At 48.8% G+C, this 19,654-nt stretch overlaps 1 protein-coding gene across 1 annotated transcript in view; it reads left to right on the top strand.

The window, feature by feature from the left end:
* Positions 1 to 15,276, top strand: part of RNFT2 (ring finger protein, transmembrane 2) — a 28,494-nt gene extending 13,218 nt beyond the window's left edge. The window contains exons 6-9 of the mRNA XM_054392743.1: positions 6,875 to 7,024; positions 11,088 to 11,153; positions 12,700 to 12,801; positions 15,142 to 15,276. Of these exons, the coding sequence (XP_054248718.1) occupies positions 6,875 to 7,024; positions 11,088 to 11,153; positions 12,700 to 12,801; positions 15,142 to 15,276 (453 nt within the window). The remainder of the gene's footprint in view (positions 1 to 6,874; positions 7,025 to 11,087; positions 11,154 to 12,699; positions 12,802 to 15,141) is intronic.
* Positions 15,277 to 19,654: the final 4,378 nt, after the last annotated feature.

Below are 19,654 nucleotides of genomic sequence, written 5' to 3' on the forward strand. Positions count from 1 at the left end.
CATGGAATTACCATTGAAGAAATACTTGTCAATTTTGTTTGAAAGCCAGCTCTGGACATTGCCAATGAGGTTTTTGGTGGCAAGACTGGTATGAGTCCTGTGAAAAACCCATGTAAAGCTTTTTCTTCATACTGTTTAAATGGTTTGACAAACACTAATCCACACTGGCACTCTGGACTCCTCACTGCACTTTTGAGAATATTTACATGGTGGAGTTTTTGATTTAAAAAAAAATAAAAGCACCAAAAACCCAATAAAAAGTCCCATCTCATCAAATCTGCTTGGAGAAAACTTAACCTGTATGTGGTAGCCCTTCTTTACATAGTTTTGCACTTGGGCTTTGATCTTTTTCAGGTGCATATCTTGTTTCCTAGCATAGGTGGCTACAGCTCTGCCATGTAAACTGGGACATGAAACTCTGATAAACTCTTCTTGATGATCTTGGATGCTCTTTGGGTGAACTCATTCAGAAACAGGGTCACTCTTCTTGACACACAAAACCACAGGAACTATGTCATGGTTCTGCAAAGACTTTTTCCTGCTGCAGGCTGGGAGAGATGTGGTGTCCCTGAGTCAGAAGTGGGGGATTTGTTATCCATGAAAGAGGAGGACTAAAGACTAGGTACTGAGAGACTCTTTCCTGTCCCACTCCCTTGGAAAGTCACCACAACTAAACTTTTGAAGGTCATGAATGTTCTTAGGTGCCTTCCAGGTTTAACTGTCCAGTTTAAGACAGTCAAGATGTGACTTTCAGAAGTGCTGTGCACCAACTCGTTTTCCCCTCTAGTCCCACCTCAGAATTACTCATTAGCCTTGCATGGATTTTCACCAGCATCCTCTGTGCCTCAATCCTGTTTACTGCTCCAACCCAACACTTTCTTATCTTGGCAATATGACCTGAAATCTCAGCAGAGTCTGCTCTCCTCTGATCCAAATTGCCAGCAGGTCTCCTAAGTTGTTTTTTTCTAGCATCTTCCTGTTTCAGAATATGTCCTAATGCTGCTGGCAGCAGAACAAGTGAGACTTGGAACTTCCCTTGAGTGCTAATCACAACTTACAGTTGCCTCATTGCAACTTCTCTCACTTCTCTTCCATCCTATTTTAATTCCACTGTGTAAAGCCTTTGCATGCCTTTCTGTTTCCTTCCGTGGAGGCACACATGAACACTTAAACCAAGCCTTATGTCAAAAGAAACTAGAGTCAGTGCTCAGTTAGGTTATGAGGGAGTTCACATTGCTTCTGCAGCTGTAATTTGCCCTCTTTTGTGTGTATAGGTTGTGATTCCATCTTTAATTATGGAATTCCATGCTATTTGTCTCTTAAGACCTCTTCTATCCATCAGCAGTGTATGCTGTGCCCCATAGGGGAAGCAAGGTGAGGTATTGAGAGAAGCTGTTGTAGAAACTGGAAAGAACAAAGAGACTGTTGGAAGAAGAAGAATGCTCTGCAAGGTCAAGTTGAATGCTATGCTGGAGAATTAAACTTCATCCTTTACTTTGCCAAATAATTCCTATGTGATCCTACAAAAGTCATGTGCAGCTGCAAACTGAAGTCAGTGGTTTAGCTCTTAATGTGAGCTGTAAAGTTAAGTGCTTTAGAAAAAGTCTGACTCCTGACATCTCAACTTGGACACCAAAACAACCTTAGTCTTTCTGTGCCCCAAGTTTTAATTTAGAAGATGCAGAGAATAGGTGTACTTGGATGTCAGCCAGCAATATGGGGGAAAATGTGGGGGTTGAAGTCTTTTACTGTAGTGATGTCAAAGAGACTGAGGAAATCTTAGTCATTTGCTACTCTGAACAGAACTCAAATAGCATGGAGGGGATTGGGGGTACTCTCAGCAAGTTCACTGATGTTGCAAAACTGGGGTGGCTGGCTGACAGCCTGTCAGGTTGTGCTGCCACCCAACAAGGTCTGGACAGGCTGGAGAGGTGGGTGAAGGAGAACCTCGTGAGGTTCAATAAGGACAAGTGCAGAGCCTGGGGAGGAATAACCTCAGGCACCAGTACAGGCCAAGGGTCATCCTGCTGGAAAGCAGCTCCATGGAGAAAGACCTTGGAGTCCTAGTGGGTCAGCAATGTGTCCTTGTGGCCAAGAAGGACAAATGCATCCTAGGGTGCATCAAGAAAAACATGGCCAGCAGGTCTAGGGAGATTCTCCTCCCCCTCTACTCTGCCTTGGGGAGACTACACCTGGAATACTGTGTCCGGTTTTGGGCTCCCCAGTTCAAGGGAGACAGGGAACTGCTGGATGGAATCCAAGACAGAGCTACAAGGAGGAAGGAACTTGAGTATCTCTTCTATGAAGGAAGACTGAGAGCCCTGGGGCTGGTTAGTCTGGAGAGGAGAAGGCTGAGAGGGGATCTGATCAATGTCTATAAATATCTGAGGGGTGGGTGTCAGGATGAAGGTGCCAGGCTCTTCTTGGTGGTGCCCAGTGATGGGATAAGGAACAATGTGGATAAGCTGGAACCCAGGAAGTTTCACCTCAACATGAGGAGACACTGCTGTGAAGGTGCTGAAGCAGACTGCCCAAAGAAGCTGTGGAGTCTCCTTCTGTGGAGACTTTCCAAACCCACCTGGATGTGTTCCTGTGTGACCTGCCCTAGGTGATCCTGCTTTGGCAGGGTGGTTGGACTTGGTCTCTGGAGGTCCCTTCCAATCCCTAATGTTCTGTGATTCTGTGACAGGATGCACACCTGCCACCAAATAATGAGGATTTAAGAAAATACTGATAAGTGATATGCATAATGAGTACCACTCACCCTTTGTGAATTAGAAAATAGTCTGTGCTCACATCTTGTGACTGTAACACTGCACAGCCACAGAGAAAATTGCAACTGGCTGAAAATTCTCAGTTCTGCTCTGTCAAAATAAGTGCTTGATTTAAAGTATAAAAATAGCCTGTGTGGTGAAAGAGGCAGAGGCAAACAGAGGCTTACACATGAGTCAGTGACTTAGTTTTAACAAAGCTTTCTGGGAAAAAAAAAAACAAACCCAAAAACAACAAAAAGGATTCAGAATGTCACCATGTGGTGTGAGAAGGCTCATGAGCAGAGTTGCTATAATTAAATCCAGTGTGCTAATGAAGTGTTTAATAACAGCAGAGGCAGCCTGTCAGCGTCTGCAGTAACTGACCCCCCAGAGGAAGCAGGGGAAGCAGTGTTGTGCTTACTTTTTAGTCAGGCTTAACTCCAACCTGTTGCAAGGCCTTGATGAGAGCAGAGCCTCTGCAGAGCCTCTGCAGTCCTGCAAGGTAGAGACACTAGCTCTACACAGTCCAGTCATGTTTTGGGGCTGGCTCACAGGCTCACCAAAGCCAGCTTTTGCTGATCTTAGAGGGTTGTTCAGTCTCTGCAGAGTGCATTCAAGAGGAGATTCCCAGATTTACATGGATTTTTATGAAGTAGAAGTCACCTGAGAGAGGCAGGCCTTGCCTAATTTCCAGCTGCTCCAAGTCCAATGCACAAGAGAAATGACTGGGTTTGCACTTAAGATAACATACAGTGCTTCCTAATCTTGATGAGTATCACTGAAATGCTTCAGCTGAAGTTTTCAGACAAAGTACAGCTTGAGACAAAGATTTGGCTTTGACAATTTTGACCTAAATAGCCAAGATACAAAGCCATAAAGCAGAAGACAGAGCTTACAGTACTTAAAGTGCTGGGTGCCACTCAGTGACTATCAGAAGGGTAAACTTTGCTGCCTAGATTACAGGGAACAAGCTTTGTTTTCCCAGCTTCTGGCTCAGAAGGAAGATCCTCCACTGCTCCTGTAGCCCTTTGTAGAATTACTGCTGATTTTCTGGGTGCTTCTCCTCGTTTAAAAGAGGGCTGGTGGGCTGCACTGAAGACTCAGATTGCCTGGCAAGAATTCCATTTCTGTGAGCATTCACTGCAGCACCAGTTCTCTTCGAAGTGCTGCTCAGCTGTCACTTGTCTTGCTCCTCCTAGCTGTAGTCACTAAGCTTAGCAACAAGCCTCTTGGTGGCGGAATGGGTGGTGTCAGTGGGCTGGATGGAGAGATGCAGCCATTGAAAACTAGCCTTACTTCTGTGAGGGTGTTAACAAGCATCTGTCTGCTAAGATCCCCCAATACCCTGCAGTTACCACTGAAAACTGGAGATCTGCATAAGGAGTTACAAAAGCTTTGTAAAGCATGGAGGGTTTGTGCTTAGAAAAATGAAACTTGTGGCTTGCTGCACATTCATTTTAGAGCCACACTCTGCCACTTCCTATCCCACAGCCTGTCTGGATTGCTTGTGACCCATCTTTTCCTTACAGCTGGCTGTGGGCTCCAGTGTCTGAGTGCATTAAAGGAGCTGGGAAGGGACTTTTCACAAGGGCTTGCAGTGATAGGACAAGAGGGAATGGATTGAAGTTGGAGGAAGGCAGATTTAAACTGGAGCTTAGAAAGAAATTCTTTCCAGTGAGGGTGGGGAGACACCGGAACAGGTTGCATTGAAGGTATTCAAGGCCAGGTTGGATGAAGTCTTGAGCAACCTGGCCTGGTGGAAGGCATCCCTGCCCATGGCAGGGAGTTGGAACTAGATCCCTTTAAGTTCCCTTCCAACCCAAACCATTCTATGAGTCTCAGCTTTGATGCCCCAAATGCTGGATCCAGAAGTTCCATCTGATGCAATGAGCAAGTAAGCAGTGACCTTTCCCAGCCCAGCCTGTGAGGGAAGCAGGGCAAAAAAGGAAAAAGATGAGAATTAGCCTGGTGGGAGGAACAAGTCGGAGAAAGCAAACAGTTTACTGCCTTTAGCTTGCTGGTAGCTTTCATCAGAGCTGGCTGAGGAGGGGAGGCAGCTGCTTGTGCAGGGGAGGAAGTGACAGCACAGTCATTAGCAGCCTGCGACCCTCTGTCACAGGGGCTCCTGAAATAAACGATGATGATATTGAAGCATGAGGCTGGATAGAGACCTCTGTGCTAATTTAATAAATTGCTTGCATTTAGGAGCCCAGATTGTCCCTGTTATATTTTTGCTATGTGATGCCACCTGGGATTAGCAAGGAGGAGGGGATAAGCGGGGGGAGGAAGCAAGCAGCAGCCCAGGTCCGTTAGCAACCGCTGGTGTGACCTCACTCGTGTCCCAGGGGGGAAATGAGATCATGAGAATGCCAGAGCTCTCTGAAGGATTCGATTTGCTGGGTACAGCAGGATGGCCTGCCAGTGATCTCATCCCTGGGACCCAAGGGAAGGGCGAGAGCTGCTGCTGGCCTCCTGGGCTGCAGGGGACTTAATCCTCACTCCAGCTCTCACCAATTAGCAATTGACCTGCGCTGACATCACCGATGACAAAGCTAACTGGGACAACACAGCAAAATTCCAGGGGAATTTCCCCTTCTCCCTGATCTTATCAAAGAAAAGAATTTTGACAGGTCAAAGGCAAATCTTTCAGTCCAGATAATGTCATAGCAGATGAAGCTCACAGCTTGCCTGACCTAGTGCCTTGTCCCTAGTTCTGCCTTTTAAGCAGCGTGGGACAGAACATAAACATATCCTCATTAAGACCAGAGGGTTCTGAATTAGATGCCTTTTTTAGCCAGCTGCCCTGGTCTTAGGTGCTTTAAAATAGAAATGATGTGGAAGAAAAGTCCATTTCAGCTGTTGTACCTCGTGGTTGTAGTAAGGCAGGGGGGAGTTGGTTACCTTGCAAGTGTCTTTTGAGGAAGGAAAGCTTTCTAGTGGGAGTAAACACCTGAATGACAGGGACAGCTTTGGTGAAGGTTCAGATGATGTTGCTCGTTTTTTGAGTCTCTTGAGAGAGAAGTGTTTCAGCCAGGATGCTCACCTCTAACTCTGCTGTTTTTTTCCTGAAGTTCCTCAGGAAGGTTTGGAATCTTCGAGTTCCAAATTCCTTGAGGGGTCTCTTTTCAGCCCCAGTCTTTTCGTCTGTGTAGTGTTCATGAGCCAACACATACCCAAGTGGGAGGGGAAGGATAATGGCAGACAGATAATATGATTCTTTGGAATGATCCAGAAAGTCATCAGGAAGATTGATCATAGAACAGTTTGGGTGGAGTAATGGTTAAGGGATCTTCAAGATCATCCAGTTCCAACCCCCTACCATGGGCAGGGACACCTCCCACTAGCCCAGGTTGCTCAAGGCCTCGTTCAGCCTGGCCTTAAACATCTCCAGGGAAGGGAGGTCCCCTTACTCTTAATCCCTGTACATTCAGGTGCATAAGACCAAAGAGACCTACCCTGCATTCCTTCTCATTGTGAATAGGATCTACAGTTTACATCCTGTTAGCCTGTGCTGCCTGCCTTCTGTAACACTGCCCAGTTACTGCTCTCTTCAGTGGTGGCAGTGGGTACAAAGTAGCACACAGCAGGTTTCCACTGAACTTAAGGAGAAACATCTTTACTTTGAGGGTGCTGGAGCCCTGGAGCAGGCTGCCCTGGAGAGTTTGTGGAGTCTCCTTCTCTGGAGAGATTCCAAACCTACGTGGCCAGTGTGATCCTGGGCAAGCTGCTGTAGGTGTGCCTGCTTTAGCAACGGGTGGGACTGGATGATCCCCAGAGGTCTCTTCTAACCCCCAACATTCTCTGACACTACAATTCTATGAATAAGGTGCATATCCATAACCTGCTTCAGAGGTTCAGGACTCAAAGGTGTAGACTCTGTGGGTCAGTGACAGAGCAAGAGGAACGCCATGAGACAATGGAGTGATCGTTGTCCTTCCTAGGCACAGAGTGAAGTAGCTGCAGATGAAGCTGCACCTGAATCCTGGTCTTTACACTGTTTAGCAGAGTGCATAGGTGGACAGTGGACACAAGCCTTATAACCTTCAAGCCCTGCACCTGCTAAGTGCCCCTCTTTTACTTCCTGGCAGTAATCATGTCTCACTTGTTTGGTTGTTTTACAGGGAAAGTTTTACCTGGTTATTGAGGAGCTGAGCCAGCTGTTCCGCTCCCTTGTCCCCATCCAGCTGTGGTATAAATACATCATGGGAGATGATCCATCCAGCAGTTACTTCCTAGGTGGGATCCTGATCATCCTGTATAGCCTCTGCAAGGCAAGTACCACCTTGTGAATAACCTCCATGGGAGCTGCACCAAGAGCAGAGAAAGCAGCAGAGCTGAAGGGAACAAGTACCCCTTTTAATTGTGGCTCTGGCTGCCTAGGAAAGGAAGCTGCTGCAGCAGCTGGGGACACCATGTGCTTGAGTTGCTAGAAGCGTTTTGCTTCACCAGCATGTGGGCATTGATAAGCTAGAGGAAGATCTGTGACTGCTCATGGAGTGTTGCATCAGGCTATGAAGTCATCTCTGCTTTCTAATACCTTTCTATAAAGGCTAGAGGAGAATGGGAGTCTGGGGGACCAATACTGGAAGAGCTGTTAGCTGTCTGCAGACTGCTGGATGCACACTGAAAGGAAGGTCACAGGCAATTAGATGTTTCTCTTTAAGCCTCTCTCTGTCTTCCAAGGCAGGATAGGTTACTCTGTCACTCCCTGCATGCAGCAGGGAGGGAGAGGGTCATCCAAGTCCTGCTTCCATAACACTGCCCAACACTGGTTGGGCTGTTACACAGCACATCAGTGACGGACAAGAGTCATTCATGTTTGCTCAGAAGTGAGAACGTTAAGAGCACAAAGCCTGCCTGTACAACTGTAAATGAGTAGGTGTGGCTTAGAAACATAAAATCATTTTGGTTGGAGGCAGCCAGGGTCAGGCACAGTCCAGCAATTGCAGGGTGCAGCCATAGTGATGAGACAAGCTCAAGCTGAGGGTGGAAACTCACTTCATGTGCTGGAATGTCCATATCAGGGGAATCTGGAGCTAGGCACAGATGTGGCTATACTGGAAGCCACCAGTTACATAGCACAGCTCAGACATCAACTGAGGCCTCCAGGGCTGAGCTTAAACAGAGTTCCTGTACCCATGGCCAGAGCTTGTGGGTGAGACCCCAGGTGAGGATCCTCAGGGCCATGAAGGCCTATTAATGCACTTGGGGTCCTGACATGTAGCTCTAAGCAGCTTTTCAGAGGTTAACTTGATGTCTGTGTGCTTTGAAGTCTTTAAAAGCACTGTTGTGATGATCTAGGTTGAAAAGGCAGCTTCATTTTGTAAAGTTCTGCTGATCTATCATTTAGAAGCTCCCTGAGGAGAGGACAGGTGTTTACTGGTCTTGACTAGAACTTCAGGACCAGGAAGTGGGGTACACTTTGTGACAGTGCCTTGGCTACAGCCTGTGCCTTTAATGTGAAGTTTCTTCCTTTAGTTCTAGTTCATCAGGAGGGTAAATGGAGGGATAGGCCAGCCAAAAGGTGATAGATCCAGGAACATGCCCCGGGTCATTGTGTGGCAAATATTTAGTATCAGGTTAGGATCAGACCTCTGCGTGCTGGAGACTTTGCTTGGAAGTGGAAGAACAGTGGGAGCACACTTGTGCCATGCAGGTCATGAAACCCTAGGTGTGTGCATCCCATTTACAATCACAAGAGTTGCAGTTCCTTGCCTGAGACATTGAAAATATACCCAAAGGAGTCCACATTAGCAAAGCCACAAACCACATTAGAAAAACCACAGAAGCCAATTTGGCACTCAGACCTTCTGTGCTCCTGGCAGAAATCCAGGGCTCAGGGAGGGCTGCAGCCCCTTTCCCCACACAAAGGGCAGGCTTGACTTGAAGAAGGTTGCAGTTATAAATAGTGCAGCTGATGGGAGCAGTCATCATGTCTCTGGCTGGACTCTTAAGCATGAACCTCTGATTTTGGTGAAGAAGTCCCAGATGTTCATCACCAAGGGCATCCAGGTGTTGTTTTTTTTTCCTCTCCTGAACAGAAACACTCACTGTCTACCAACACAGTTTGTGGCAATCATATTGCTAGAAAGGTGACTGATGTAACATAGACTTCAGTGCATGGGGTGATAACTGGATGTTAGACTCCACTTTTTAGGGTACAGAAACTCCAGAGGAAAAGAAATGGAGGGGGCAAAGGGGCTGGAAGAAGAGGAGCCATCAGAGTCAAAGCAAAGGCATTAGCAGTCTGCTATAAGCAGAGCAACCATAAAAAGCTGCAAACTGGACTGTGGAAAAGAGCTGATCCCAGTCCTTGTTAGAAGAGAAAAAGTCTGTAGTGGTGGGCAGCTCAAGTGCTAGCTGCTGACTGGAAGCATTACTGGAAGGACCCTGGGAGCCTCTTTGCTGCTGACTGGAAGCATTACTGGGGCCTTCATTTGATTCCACATCCATCGCACGATGATCTCATTGGCATTCCCTGCAGTGAGCCCACTTAATCATGCTAACCAAAACAAACAGAGAAAGCCAGCTCCAGGCATTCTGGTGCCTTTGCACACTCCACATCACCTCTTCCTCTGCCCTCCAGCTGCTTCTCACTCAGGTTAGAGATGTGAAGCTCCTGTTGTGTCATCTAGCCCTTCTCGCAGTGACTGCAGGTCTGCTCTTTGCACAATCCTTTCTTCATAGCTTGTCCTGGTCAGTGGCTTTTTCCCTGTGGGCTGCCAGCAGATAGAGAAGCTGAACCACAGAAACATTTGGTCAAAAGAGACCTCTAAGACCATCAAGTCCAACCATTAATCCAGCACTGCCAGGTCACCACCAAACCATGTCCCTAAGCACCACACCTACACAGCTTTGAAACCCCTGTGGGGATGGGGACTCCACTACTGCCCTGGGCAGCCTGGGCCAGACTTTGACAGCCCTCCAGAGGAAGAAATTGTTCCTCATGCCCAACCTAACCCTTTCCTGGGACAACTTGAGGTTGTTTCTTCTTGTTCTGTCACTTGGCCCTTGGGAGAAGAGACTAACTCCCATCTGGCTCCAGCCTCCTTTCAGGGAGTTGTAGAGAGCCAGAAGGTCTCCCCTCAGCCTCCTCCTCTCCAGGCTCAACAACCCCGGGTTCCTCAGCTGCTCCTCACAAGACCTGTGCTCTAGACCTCTCACTAGCTCTTCTCTGGACACATTGTCCTTTTCTGGGTCATCTGGGTCCATCTCCTGTCACCACCCACAGTCCTGCTTTGCAGAACCTTTGTTTAACTGCTGGAGCTGGCATGTTGGATGAGGTTTGTCCTTTCATTAGAAGCAGCATGTCTTTAAGATGCTGAGTGTCTCTGCTCTTGCTCAGCCCCTTGATATTTGTAGGCAGTTTATCATCTTTTCCCCCTGCTTTTGTAGTGCTCAGCCAAGCTGTAAATATTTATGTCTTTTAATCTCTTTTCAGAAATCATTTTCTGCAGGCTCATTTTCTGCCCTTCTCTGAGCTGCTTTTAGTCTTTAATGAGGAGCCCAGAATGAGAGCTGCTCTCCAGATGCAGTTACATCATGTTTGCTGGGCAATAGAGGGAGGGGGGAAGGAAGTGCCCTGGGTTTGCCCCTGCTGTTGGCCATCCCTGGGCCTCTGCAAATTACCAAGGTGCTGGAAACTCACTCTCCTCTGGCATTTGAACCTTGTCACTCTTTAGGTGGATGGGAGCAACTCAGCCTTAGTCCTGCTCTTTATTCCTGAGGCTGTTCTTCTCTTGGCACCATTTAATCTCCAGAGACACCACCAGCCTCTGGAGCAGGACAGGCAATTTCCACTCCTTCTATCACAGTATAACCTGGGCCCTGGAGTGTCAGCTTGTGCAACAGAGCCACCCAGCCCTCGAAGTCCCCCTGTTCCCCAGAGGCTATGGAAAGCTGTATCCTATCTCTTCCTGGTGAAAGAAACTGTCCTTCCTCCCCTCTCCTTCAGGCTAACCACAGTGTTTTCTAACCTTACTTCTAGGCTTCTCAGGTGCTCTCTTCTTTGGGGGCAGGAATGGATCCAGTTGAGCCCTTTCCTGCTTCATGGGGCTGGGCAACTGACCCTACCACAACCTCCTGAGATCTGCTCCTTTTTCTGTCCTGTGGAGTCCCCAGTTGACAGTCCATTGTCACCAGAGCTTTTCTGGCTACCTTTCTGCACTGCATTACAGATCTCATGGTCACCATGAGATCTTTCCTGGCACCATTGCTACTTAAGCAATCTGTGTTGCCTCTGAGTATCTATTTGGAGATACCTTTCCCTGAGTTTCTGGGCTAGACACACAAAGCATTGTGAAAAGTCTCTAAACCAGCATGTCTTTATTGCAGTCTTTTGACATCTGTGGTCGTTTGGGAAGTGTCCGGAAGGCACTGAAGGTCCTTTGCACCCCACAGGTAAGCAGCCACACCTATGGGAGCAGCTTCATAGGTACCACCTTCTTACTGCTGAATGGTGGAGCTGAAAATTGCTCAGTGCATGAGGATCATAAAGTAATTTGTTGTCCTGTGGATGGATAAACTGGTCGGGGATCAGAGAATCATAGAACTGTTTGAGTTGGAAAAGGCCTCTAAGATCATGAAGTTCAGCTTTCAACCCACCACCACCATGGCCATTAAACCACGTCCCAGAGTTTCATGGCCACACATTTCTTGAACACCTCCAGGGATGGTGGCTCTGCCACCTCCCTGGGCAGCCTGTGCCAATCCCTGATCATTCTTGCAGGAAAAGTTTTTCCTAATCTCCAACCTAACCCTCCCCTGGCACAATTTCAGGCCATTTCCTCACCTGATCCTAGGGAGAAGAGACAAGCCCCACCTCACTCCAACCTCCTTTTGGGGAGCTGTAGAGAGCAATGAGCTCTCCCCTCAGCCTCCTCCAGACTAAACAACCCCATTTCCCTCAGCTGCTCCTCACCAGCCCTGTTCCCCAGACCCTTCCCCAGCTCTGTTGCCCTTCTCTGGACATGCTCTACCACCTCAATGTCCTTCCTCTAGTGAGGGGCTTAAAACTGACCCCCGTATTTGAGGTGTGGCCTCACCAGTGCCCAGCACAGGGGGACAGTCACGTCCTGTCAGGAACCTTTTCTGATGTTTGCCCTGTCCCAGCTGTGGTAAGAGGTTGTTGCAGCTCTGGCCTGGTTTGCCCAATTGGAAGCCCTGTGTAATGAGGCCCAAACTGCAAGAAGGTGCTAAAAACTTTGTAGTGCAGAGTGTGAGAAGGACTTGAAGTAGAGAAATGCAGTGTCTGATGTGCAGTGATAGTGAAAGACATCCTAGAGTGCTCAGAAATGATCCCAGGCATCACATTCTGCAGCACTGATAGCAGCTCTGTTGCAGTGAAATACTGTGACTGAGAGTTTGAAATGATAAAATCAAAGACTAAAGATGAAGAGGAAAAGAACAGAACATCCTAGAAGTTTGTCAGAGCTTGCCTTGTTTGTTCTGGAGGCTTGGGCTGGTCATTTTCCCTGAGCAGGTTTGTGTTTCCCCTCTGTTACAAGAGCAGAAGGAACATTTGCTTTCTGCATATTTAAAAAGAGAAGTGGGAAGGCTGTGGGTGCTGCTGCTGTTATTCTTTCTTCTGTTGTCTAACTTCTAGCAATAGTCCCTCCCACTATCTAAACACCTCTGCAAATGATGCTGAATTAATCCTTTCAGCTCCCTGTTGAGCTCATTAAATTTCATTATCACTGCTCCACAAGTGCAGGCACTGCAAGCTGGAGTCAGCTCGAGGGGAAAACAAACCAGAGTGCACAGAGCTCCAGACTCCTCTCTTCCATCTGCTGGTGCCCAAATCTCCCTTCCCCATACACGGTGACATAACACTGGTGTCCTTCCCAGGACATGCAGGGAATCTGGGGGCCAAATCAGTGTCTATCCCTGTGCCATGTACCTCCAAACCCTTTGACACCAGGAACCTTTTTCCACCTCTCCCTGACAGACCTACGGCGTCCGTGCTACCAGCCAGCAGTGCAGTGAGGCAGGTGACATCTGTGCCATTTGTCAAGCAGAATTCAGGGAACCTTTGATCCTCATGTGCCAGGTAAGACTGCAAGCTTCCCACATCCTGCTCCCCCACTGGCATTTGTTTGGTTAACTTCTGCAGCTGGGAAGAGGCAGAGCCAGCTGAGGTGCTGGTCATGCTCTAGGTCCTAATGGATATTCCTTGCCCTCCTCTGGATAGTCAGCGATCCGTGATAGATGACCTACTCCTGAGGGGCTGATCAGAGCTGCTGAGATGGAAAAGACCAGCCTTGTAGTCCAAGGATTGCCAGTTGGCAAGCCAGGTCTTGGATCTGGAATGCAAAATGCTTTATCTGACCCGTGGGGAGGCTGGCTGGTCAACAGGCCAGCTGAACAAAGAGCAAGTGCTGTGAGAGGGGCAGAGATCCAGAATGAGCCTGCTAGGGAGTATGGAGCCTGGAGCAGCACTATGTAACATAGTCTGGCCTCTGAACACCCAGCCTGGAGGAAAAGGAGTTCTGCATGTCTAACCACTGCCAGTAACTGGGAATTGTCCTGTTTCTGACTGGGTAAACACTGGTAAAATGTAGGTCATAGAATTATAGAATGATAGAGTGGCTTAGGTTGGAAGGGACCTCAGAGATCATCTACTCCAACCTCCCTGCCATGGGCACTGACACCTCTCAACTAGACTTGAGTGCTCAAGCCCTCATCCAGCCTGGCCTTGAACACTTCCACAACCTCTCTGGGCAACCCATTCCAGAGTCTCTCCACCTTTGTACTGAAGAACCTCTTCCTAAGATCCAGTCTAAACCTACTCTCTCTCAGCTTCAAACCATTCAAACCATTCTCGCTTGTCCTAGATCTTAGTCTGGTGTGCTCAGAGTGCTGCAGCAGTCCTTGTGTGGTGTGGATGAACCCCTCTGAACACACCCCACTGCCATGGGTTCTGCTGATGTATCAGAGGCCAGCTGAAGGCAGTGCCTTTGTAGCAAGGCTGGTGGTGCTTCCCCAGGATTTCCTCTTCAGTTGCTTGTAACGTGGTCAAGCTTTGTGTTTGGGGCTGAAATGCTCCCTCCTGCAGGCTGTGTGGCTGACATGTGAGTGCATGCAGGGAAACCTTGGGCAGAAGGATTTAGCCATTTCTGGAACTGCTGGATATTTGCTTTCTTGTGAGACCAAAATAAAGATCTTTTTCCAAAGAGCTTAGCATTCCCGTGCTGTGTAGCAGGGTTATATGCATCCAGGGTGCCTCCTACTATTCCTGGGAATGTCTGTGCAGATGTTACCAATCTGTGAGCCCCAGGGAAGTTTATCAGAGTCAAGATTTTGATGAGTAACATCTCTGCTGATTCCACATGTGCTGGGGAGGTCTCAAATTATTACAGCTCCTATTCATGCCCTTCCAGTCTGGCTTAGAGGGGCTATGTCCTGGACAGCCATCCCTCCTGAGCTCTGTTTGTCCAGGATGGAGGGAGAACCCTGCTGTGGCTTGGTGTGGAAATGAGAAGAGGAGATAAGGGGTGAAACCTGACATTGATAAGGAAGGGGAGATGGGGGCTGTGAAGCTGCTGACTGCACTGGGTGGGATGAGCAGAAGAAAGCAAATGCAGTAAGGAGTAGGGGGAAGAGAGGAGATTGTCTGAGCTGAGTGAAGACTTGTAAAGGAACACAGGGAACTGAGGATGGAAACAGGGTAGTGAAAACAAGAGGAGAAGCTTGTTTGCTGTGAGCCCTAGAGCAGGCTGCCCAGAGAGGTTGTGGAGTCTCCTTCTCTGGAGAGATTGCAAAGCCACCTGGCCATTGTGATGCTGGGCAAGCTGCTGTGAGTGTCCCTGCTTTAGCAGAGGGGTTGGACTGGATGATCTCCAGAGGTCCCTTCCACCCTCACCACGCTGGGGTTCTGTGAAACCACAACTTCATGTAGATGGACAATCTTAGGAAGGTGCTTCTTGGTTTTGTGTGAAATCAATTTCAGTTTGGTGGGGATGCTGTGACTATTGTGTTGGTCCCTGCTGTACAAAAGAAAAAAAAATGTGGACAGGCTGGAAAGTGTCCAGAATGAGCAGAGGACTGCCAGCCCTGCCATGTGAGGAGAGGCTGAGACAGCTGGGTTTGTTCAGCCTGGAGAAGGCTTAGGGGAGACCAGTCCATAAAGGGTAGCTATTAGGAGGGTAGAGACTCCCATTTTCCAAGGACTCCCATGAAAAAGACAGGGGGTGATGGGGACAAGTTACTGCTGGGGACATTCCCATTGGAATCCAGAAGAAAATTTATCACCATGGGAACAATTGGACATTGGGATCATCTCCCAGGGGAAGCAGTGGAGTCCCTACATTGGGTAGTTCTAAGAGTCAGGTTGAGAGGGTGCTGGGCCAGCTCCTGCCACCTCAGTGCTGATGCCCCCTTGTCCCCACAGCACGTGTTCTGTGAGGAGTGCCTGTGCCTGTGGTTCGACAGGGAGAGGACCTGTCCCCTCTGTCGCTCCCTCTCCGTGGAAACCCTGCGCTGCTGGAAGGATGGCACCACCTCTGCTCACTTCCAGGTCTACTGAGTCAAACACAAACCAACAAGGGGAGTGACGTGTGTGGAGACAGGACAAAGCTGGAAGATCTGGTTGATCCCGTGCCCCTATTTAGCTGCCTGTGGATTTGTTGTCTTAGTGCTTCTTCCAGCTCTGTTGCTGCAGGAGCCAAAAGAACAACAGCTGTTCCTAACCAGAAACTTTATCCTCAAAGGTGAGGAGAATGGTCTTTAATACAGCAAACTCCATGGCTAAGCTACAGCCAAGGGTTTCCTTGAACTGACATGGTGACAAGCTGCTTGGGATGCTTCCTTTTGTGCTGGCCTTTTAGTCTAGACAATTCCTGTAAGGCAAACCTACTGGGAACTGCATGTGGATAACTGGTGTACAGGGGAAATCTGTCCTGCTCTGGCTGCCTCACATTAAATGGCTCTGCCTTCCCTCAGTCTGTAACTCCTTACAGCCACACTGCCTTGGAGAACTCCTCCAAAGCTTCACACACCTTCTGCCCCAAGTTTCTCTGGGGCTGGAGAAATGTTGTTTCCCAGCAAGCCCTGTTTTTGCAGTTGATTCCCTAAATTGTACCTGTTGCCATCTTAATGGAGTCTGAAAGAACTTGGGAAGCTGGAATGATACTTGCTTTTCTTGGGAATGGTTTTTCATGATCAGACTTTCTGATGTCCTGGCATATGAGTAGCACAGCAGGAGGCAGGGAGGGATTAAAGTTGGGTTTGCTTTGTCTAGGGGAGAAGTTAAGTTCCTAACCATAACCAGGAATAGTCAGCATGGATTTACCAAGGGGAAATCATGCTTGACTAATATGATAGCATTCCATGATGCCATAACTGAATGGGTAGATTCAGGGAGAGCAGTGGATGTAGTCTACCTTGACCTCAGCAAGGCCTTTGACACTGTCTCCCATGACATCCTAGTGAGCAAGCTCAGGAAGTGTAGGATGGAAGAGCAGACAGTGAGGTGGATTAGGAACTGGTTACAAGATAGAGTTCAAAGAATGGTGATCAGTGGTGCCAGGTCCAGCTGGAGAGCTGTAACTAGTGGAGTTCCCCAGGGATCAGTGCTGGGCCTGGTGCTGTTCAACATCTTCATCAATGACATTGATGAGGGGACAGAGTGTGCTCAGCAAGTTTGCTGATGACACCAGACTGGGAGGCTTGGCTGTGCAGCCATCCAGCAAGACTTGGACAGGCTGAGAGCTGGGCAGAGAGGAACCAAATGAGGTTCAACAAGGATGAGTGCAGAGTCCTGCACCTGGGAAGGAATAATAAACTGCACCAGTACAGGTTGGGAGGGGATCTGCTGGAGAGCAGCCCTGTGGGGAGGGACCTGGGAGTGTTGGTGGATAACAAGTTATCCATGGGACAGCAATGTGCCCTGGTGGCCAGGAAAGCCAATGGGATCCTGGGCTGTATTAAGAAGAGTGTGACCAGCAGATCCAGGGAGGTTCTCCTCCCCCTCTACTCTGCCCTGCTGAGACCTCATCTCAAGTACTGTGTTCAGTTTTGGGCTCCCCAGTTTAGGAGGGACAGGGATCTGCTGGAGAAGGTCCAGCAGAGGGCTATGAGGATGATTAGGGGACTGCAGCACTGCCCTGTGAGGAGAGGCTGAGGGACCTGGGGCTGTTTAGCCTGGAAAAGAGAAGACTGAGAGGGGATTTAATAAATGTTTATAAATATCTGAGGGGTCAGGAGGGAGGGGCCAGGCTCTGCTCACTTGCACTCTGGGATAGGACAAGGAGCAATGGATGTAAGCTGCAGCACAGGAGGTTCCACCTCAACACAAGGGGGAACTTCTTTACTCTAAGGGTCACAGACCACTGGAACAGGCTGTCCAGAGAGGTTGTGGAGTCTCCTCTGCAGACCTTCAAGGCCCATCTGGATGTGTTCCTCTGTGACCTGAGCTAGATTGTATGGTCCTGCTCTGGCAGGGGGGTTGGACTCAGTGATCTCTTTGGGTCCCTTCCAACCCCTCACATCCTGTGATCCTGTGAATCAAGAGCATCACACACATTCAGGGGGCTCTGCCATAAGCCCTTCAGCACAGCCACTCGAGGCAAGGGACTATTTGCTTTGCCACCCAGCACCCACAACCTACCTGGGTCCAGCAGTGGGAGAAAGGGCTCACACATCCCTGAGCCAGAAATGCATCAGGGATACAGGGCCCCCCACAGAGCCTTGCTTTAGTGAGGCTGTCTACCTCGAGGGCAGAATTCTCCAGAAGCAGCTGCCCTGCTCCCAGAGCCAGCTTTCTACACCAGCTGGGTAATCCCCCTGTGATGGTGGAGAGTGGCTTGCAACAGCTCTGCTTCAGAAGGAGCTCCTGGAGGACACAGCTTGTGTTGTTAGCAGGAGAATGACCATCCTTGGTGTTGCTCAAGTTCCAGCTCTGGAATCTGCATGCAAGTGGAGCTGCTTTTTGTTGGCTAGAGCTTTCTCGTGTCCCAAAGCACCTCTGCTCTCTGCTGCAGGCACAGGGAAGGGACCTCATTAGGCAACTGTGGCATCTTCCATGCTCATTGCTATGGAGATGGCCAAAAGGTTGCAATCCCACTCAGTGGATAATCAGGAAGAGCTGTACCTGGGGGAATGACCCTGTGTGTGTGTGTACTGACTGCTGCCTTCCCTCCTACTGCCAGGCTCACAGGGAGAAGAATTAAAGCAAAGAGTAGCTAATGGCAGCAGGATTAGGGCTCAACATTTCTCTGGAAATAAGTTCAGTATGGCTGGAGGAGAAATGTTCAGGGGAAGAGCTTGTGCAGGGAAAGTAATCCAGATCTGGCTTGGGAGGTGCAGAGAGGTAGAGGAGGAAAAGCTTTGCTTTTTTGATCCTGCTCAAATGAATCCCATGAAAGTGGAGAATTAAGCCAAGGAATCTGTCTGCAATGAAAAAGCCTTTTGGGCATGAGGGAAGAGAGTCCAGTAAGGAAGTCAGCAAAATTTTCAGTGGGCATAAAAATATTGTCATGTACAATAGTCTGGTACCTGCACCAGCAAAAGGGAGTGTCCCTGGTTGTGTGGGCAGGCAGGTCAGGGAGGGTTTCCTGACAGTTCACTAACAGCTTGGTGCTGCCTGCTTTCAGAGTGCTTGCCAAAACCCCTTCTGAGTCTGATAGGTTTCTAAATTATCTTTGGAGAAGTGCATGAAAAGCTCAGTAGGAGCCCAACACAAGGGTCAGGATGAGCCCAACACTCCAGGTATCATTTGATACATTTCAAAACATCTGCTTTTTATTTGGTGATAAAGAAGGCAGGCAATCAGAGGGAAAGGACAGGGAATGTTTCTTGCCATTCTTACAGTCTTTTTTCTTTGCTTTGCTGAATGATCTTTCCCAGTTGTCAATGTAACAGAGAGGGGACTCTCATCAACCTGTACCTGAAACACTTTGCTCCAGCCCAAGGACAGTCAGACCTCAGAGCAGCACCCAGTGGAAGAACTGCCAGGTACCTTGGATGGTTTTGGCACCTGTGTAGCACCCCTGTGGTTTTCTAAAGAACTTCTAAGGATTCATTTTTCCTTTGCTTCATCTCAGTGATCCCTGCCTCGGTTTTGCTTTCCCTCACTGCTGTAAGGCAGCACTCTGGTCCCTGGCCCTGGCTTCTGCCTGGCTCCTCTGGTGATGTGCTTCTGTGGTGGCTGCCAGCTGTGTGCAGCTAACCCACTGCACTTCCTTGTCTGAACAGAAGCCTAAGGAAGCTGCTGTTTGGATGACCTTTGAGACAGGCAGCTTCTGCTCTTCAGGTACCTCAGTGACAAATGCAGCAGCCCTCTTAGTGAGACCTTCATTGTGGGAAGAGCCTGTACCTGAGAGGACATGGGTGCCTGGCATGTGGTGGGCCACCCAGTGCACCCCTGCTCTGGTGACACTAATTGGTGCTCAACAGAAGGTGAGATGTTAAGCTGTAGATATTTATCCTGGAAACATAACAAAGATCATCTCCATTCCTGCCAGATGAAGAATTTACTACAGGCCACTATGATAGAGCTGCTACATTAAACCAGCATCCCTCAGTCCCTGTGTTTCTAGCTGGGACACTGGAAGCACCAGCTGTGTGCTGTTGCTTCCAACTGTCCTTGGGTCAGTTTTGAAGGGGGCTACAGGAGAGGGACTGTTAACAAAGGGCATGGAGTGACAGGGACAAGGGGGGTGATGACTTCAAACTGGAAGAAGCTGGATTAGACATTAGGAAGAAATTCTTCCCCATGAGGCTGGTGAGGCACTGGAACACGCTGCACAGAGAAGCTGTGGAGGCTGCAAGCCTGGAAGTTTCAGAGTGAGGATGGATGGGGCTTGGAGCAACCTGGTCTAGTAGGAGGTGTCTCTGCCCACAGCAGGGGTTTTGAACTAGAGGATCTTTTGAGGTCCCTTCCAACCCAAACCATTCTGTGATTA

This window comes from Indicator indicator, chromosome 26, assembly GCF_027791375.1.
Source record: "Indicator indicator isolate 239-I01 chromosome 26, UM_Iind_1.1, whole genome shotgun sequence".
NCBI lineage: Eukaryota > Metazoa > Chordata > Aves > Piciformes > Indicatoridae > Indicator > Indicator indicator.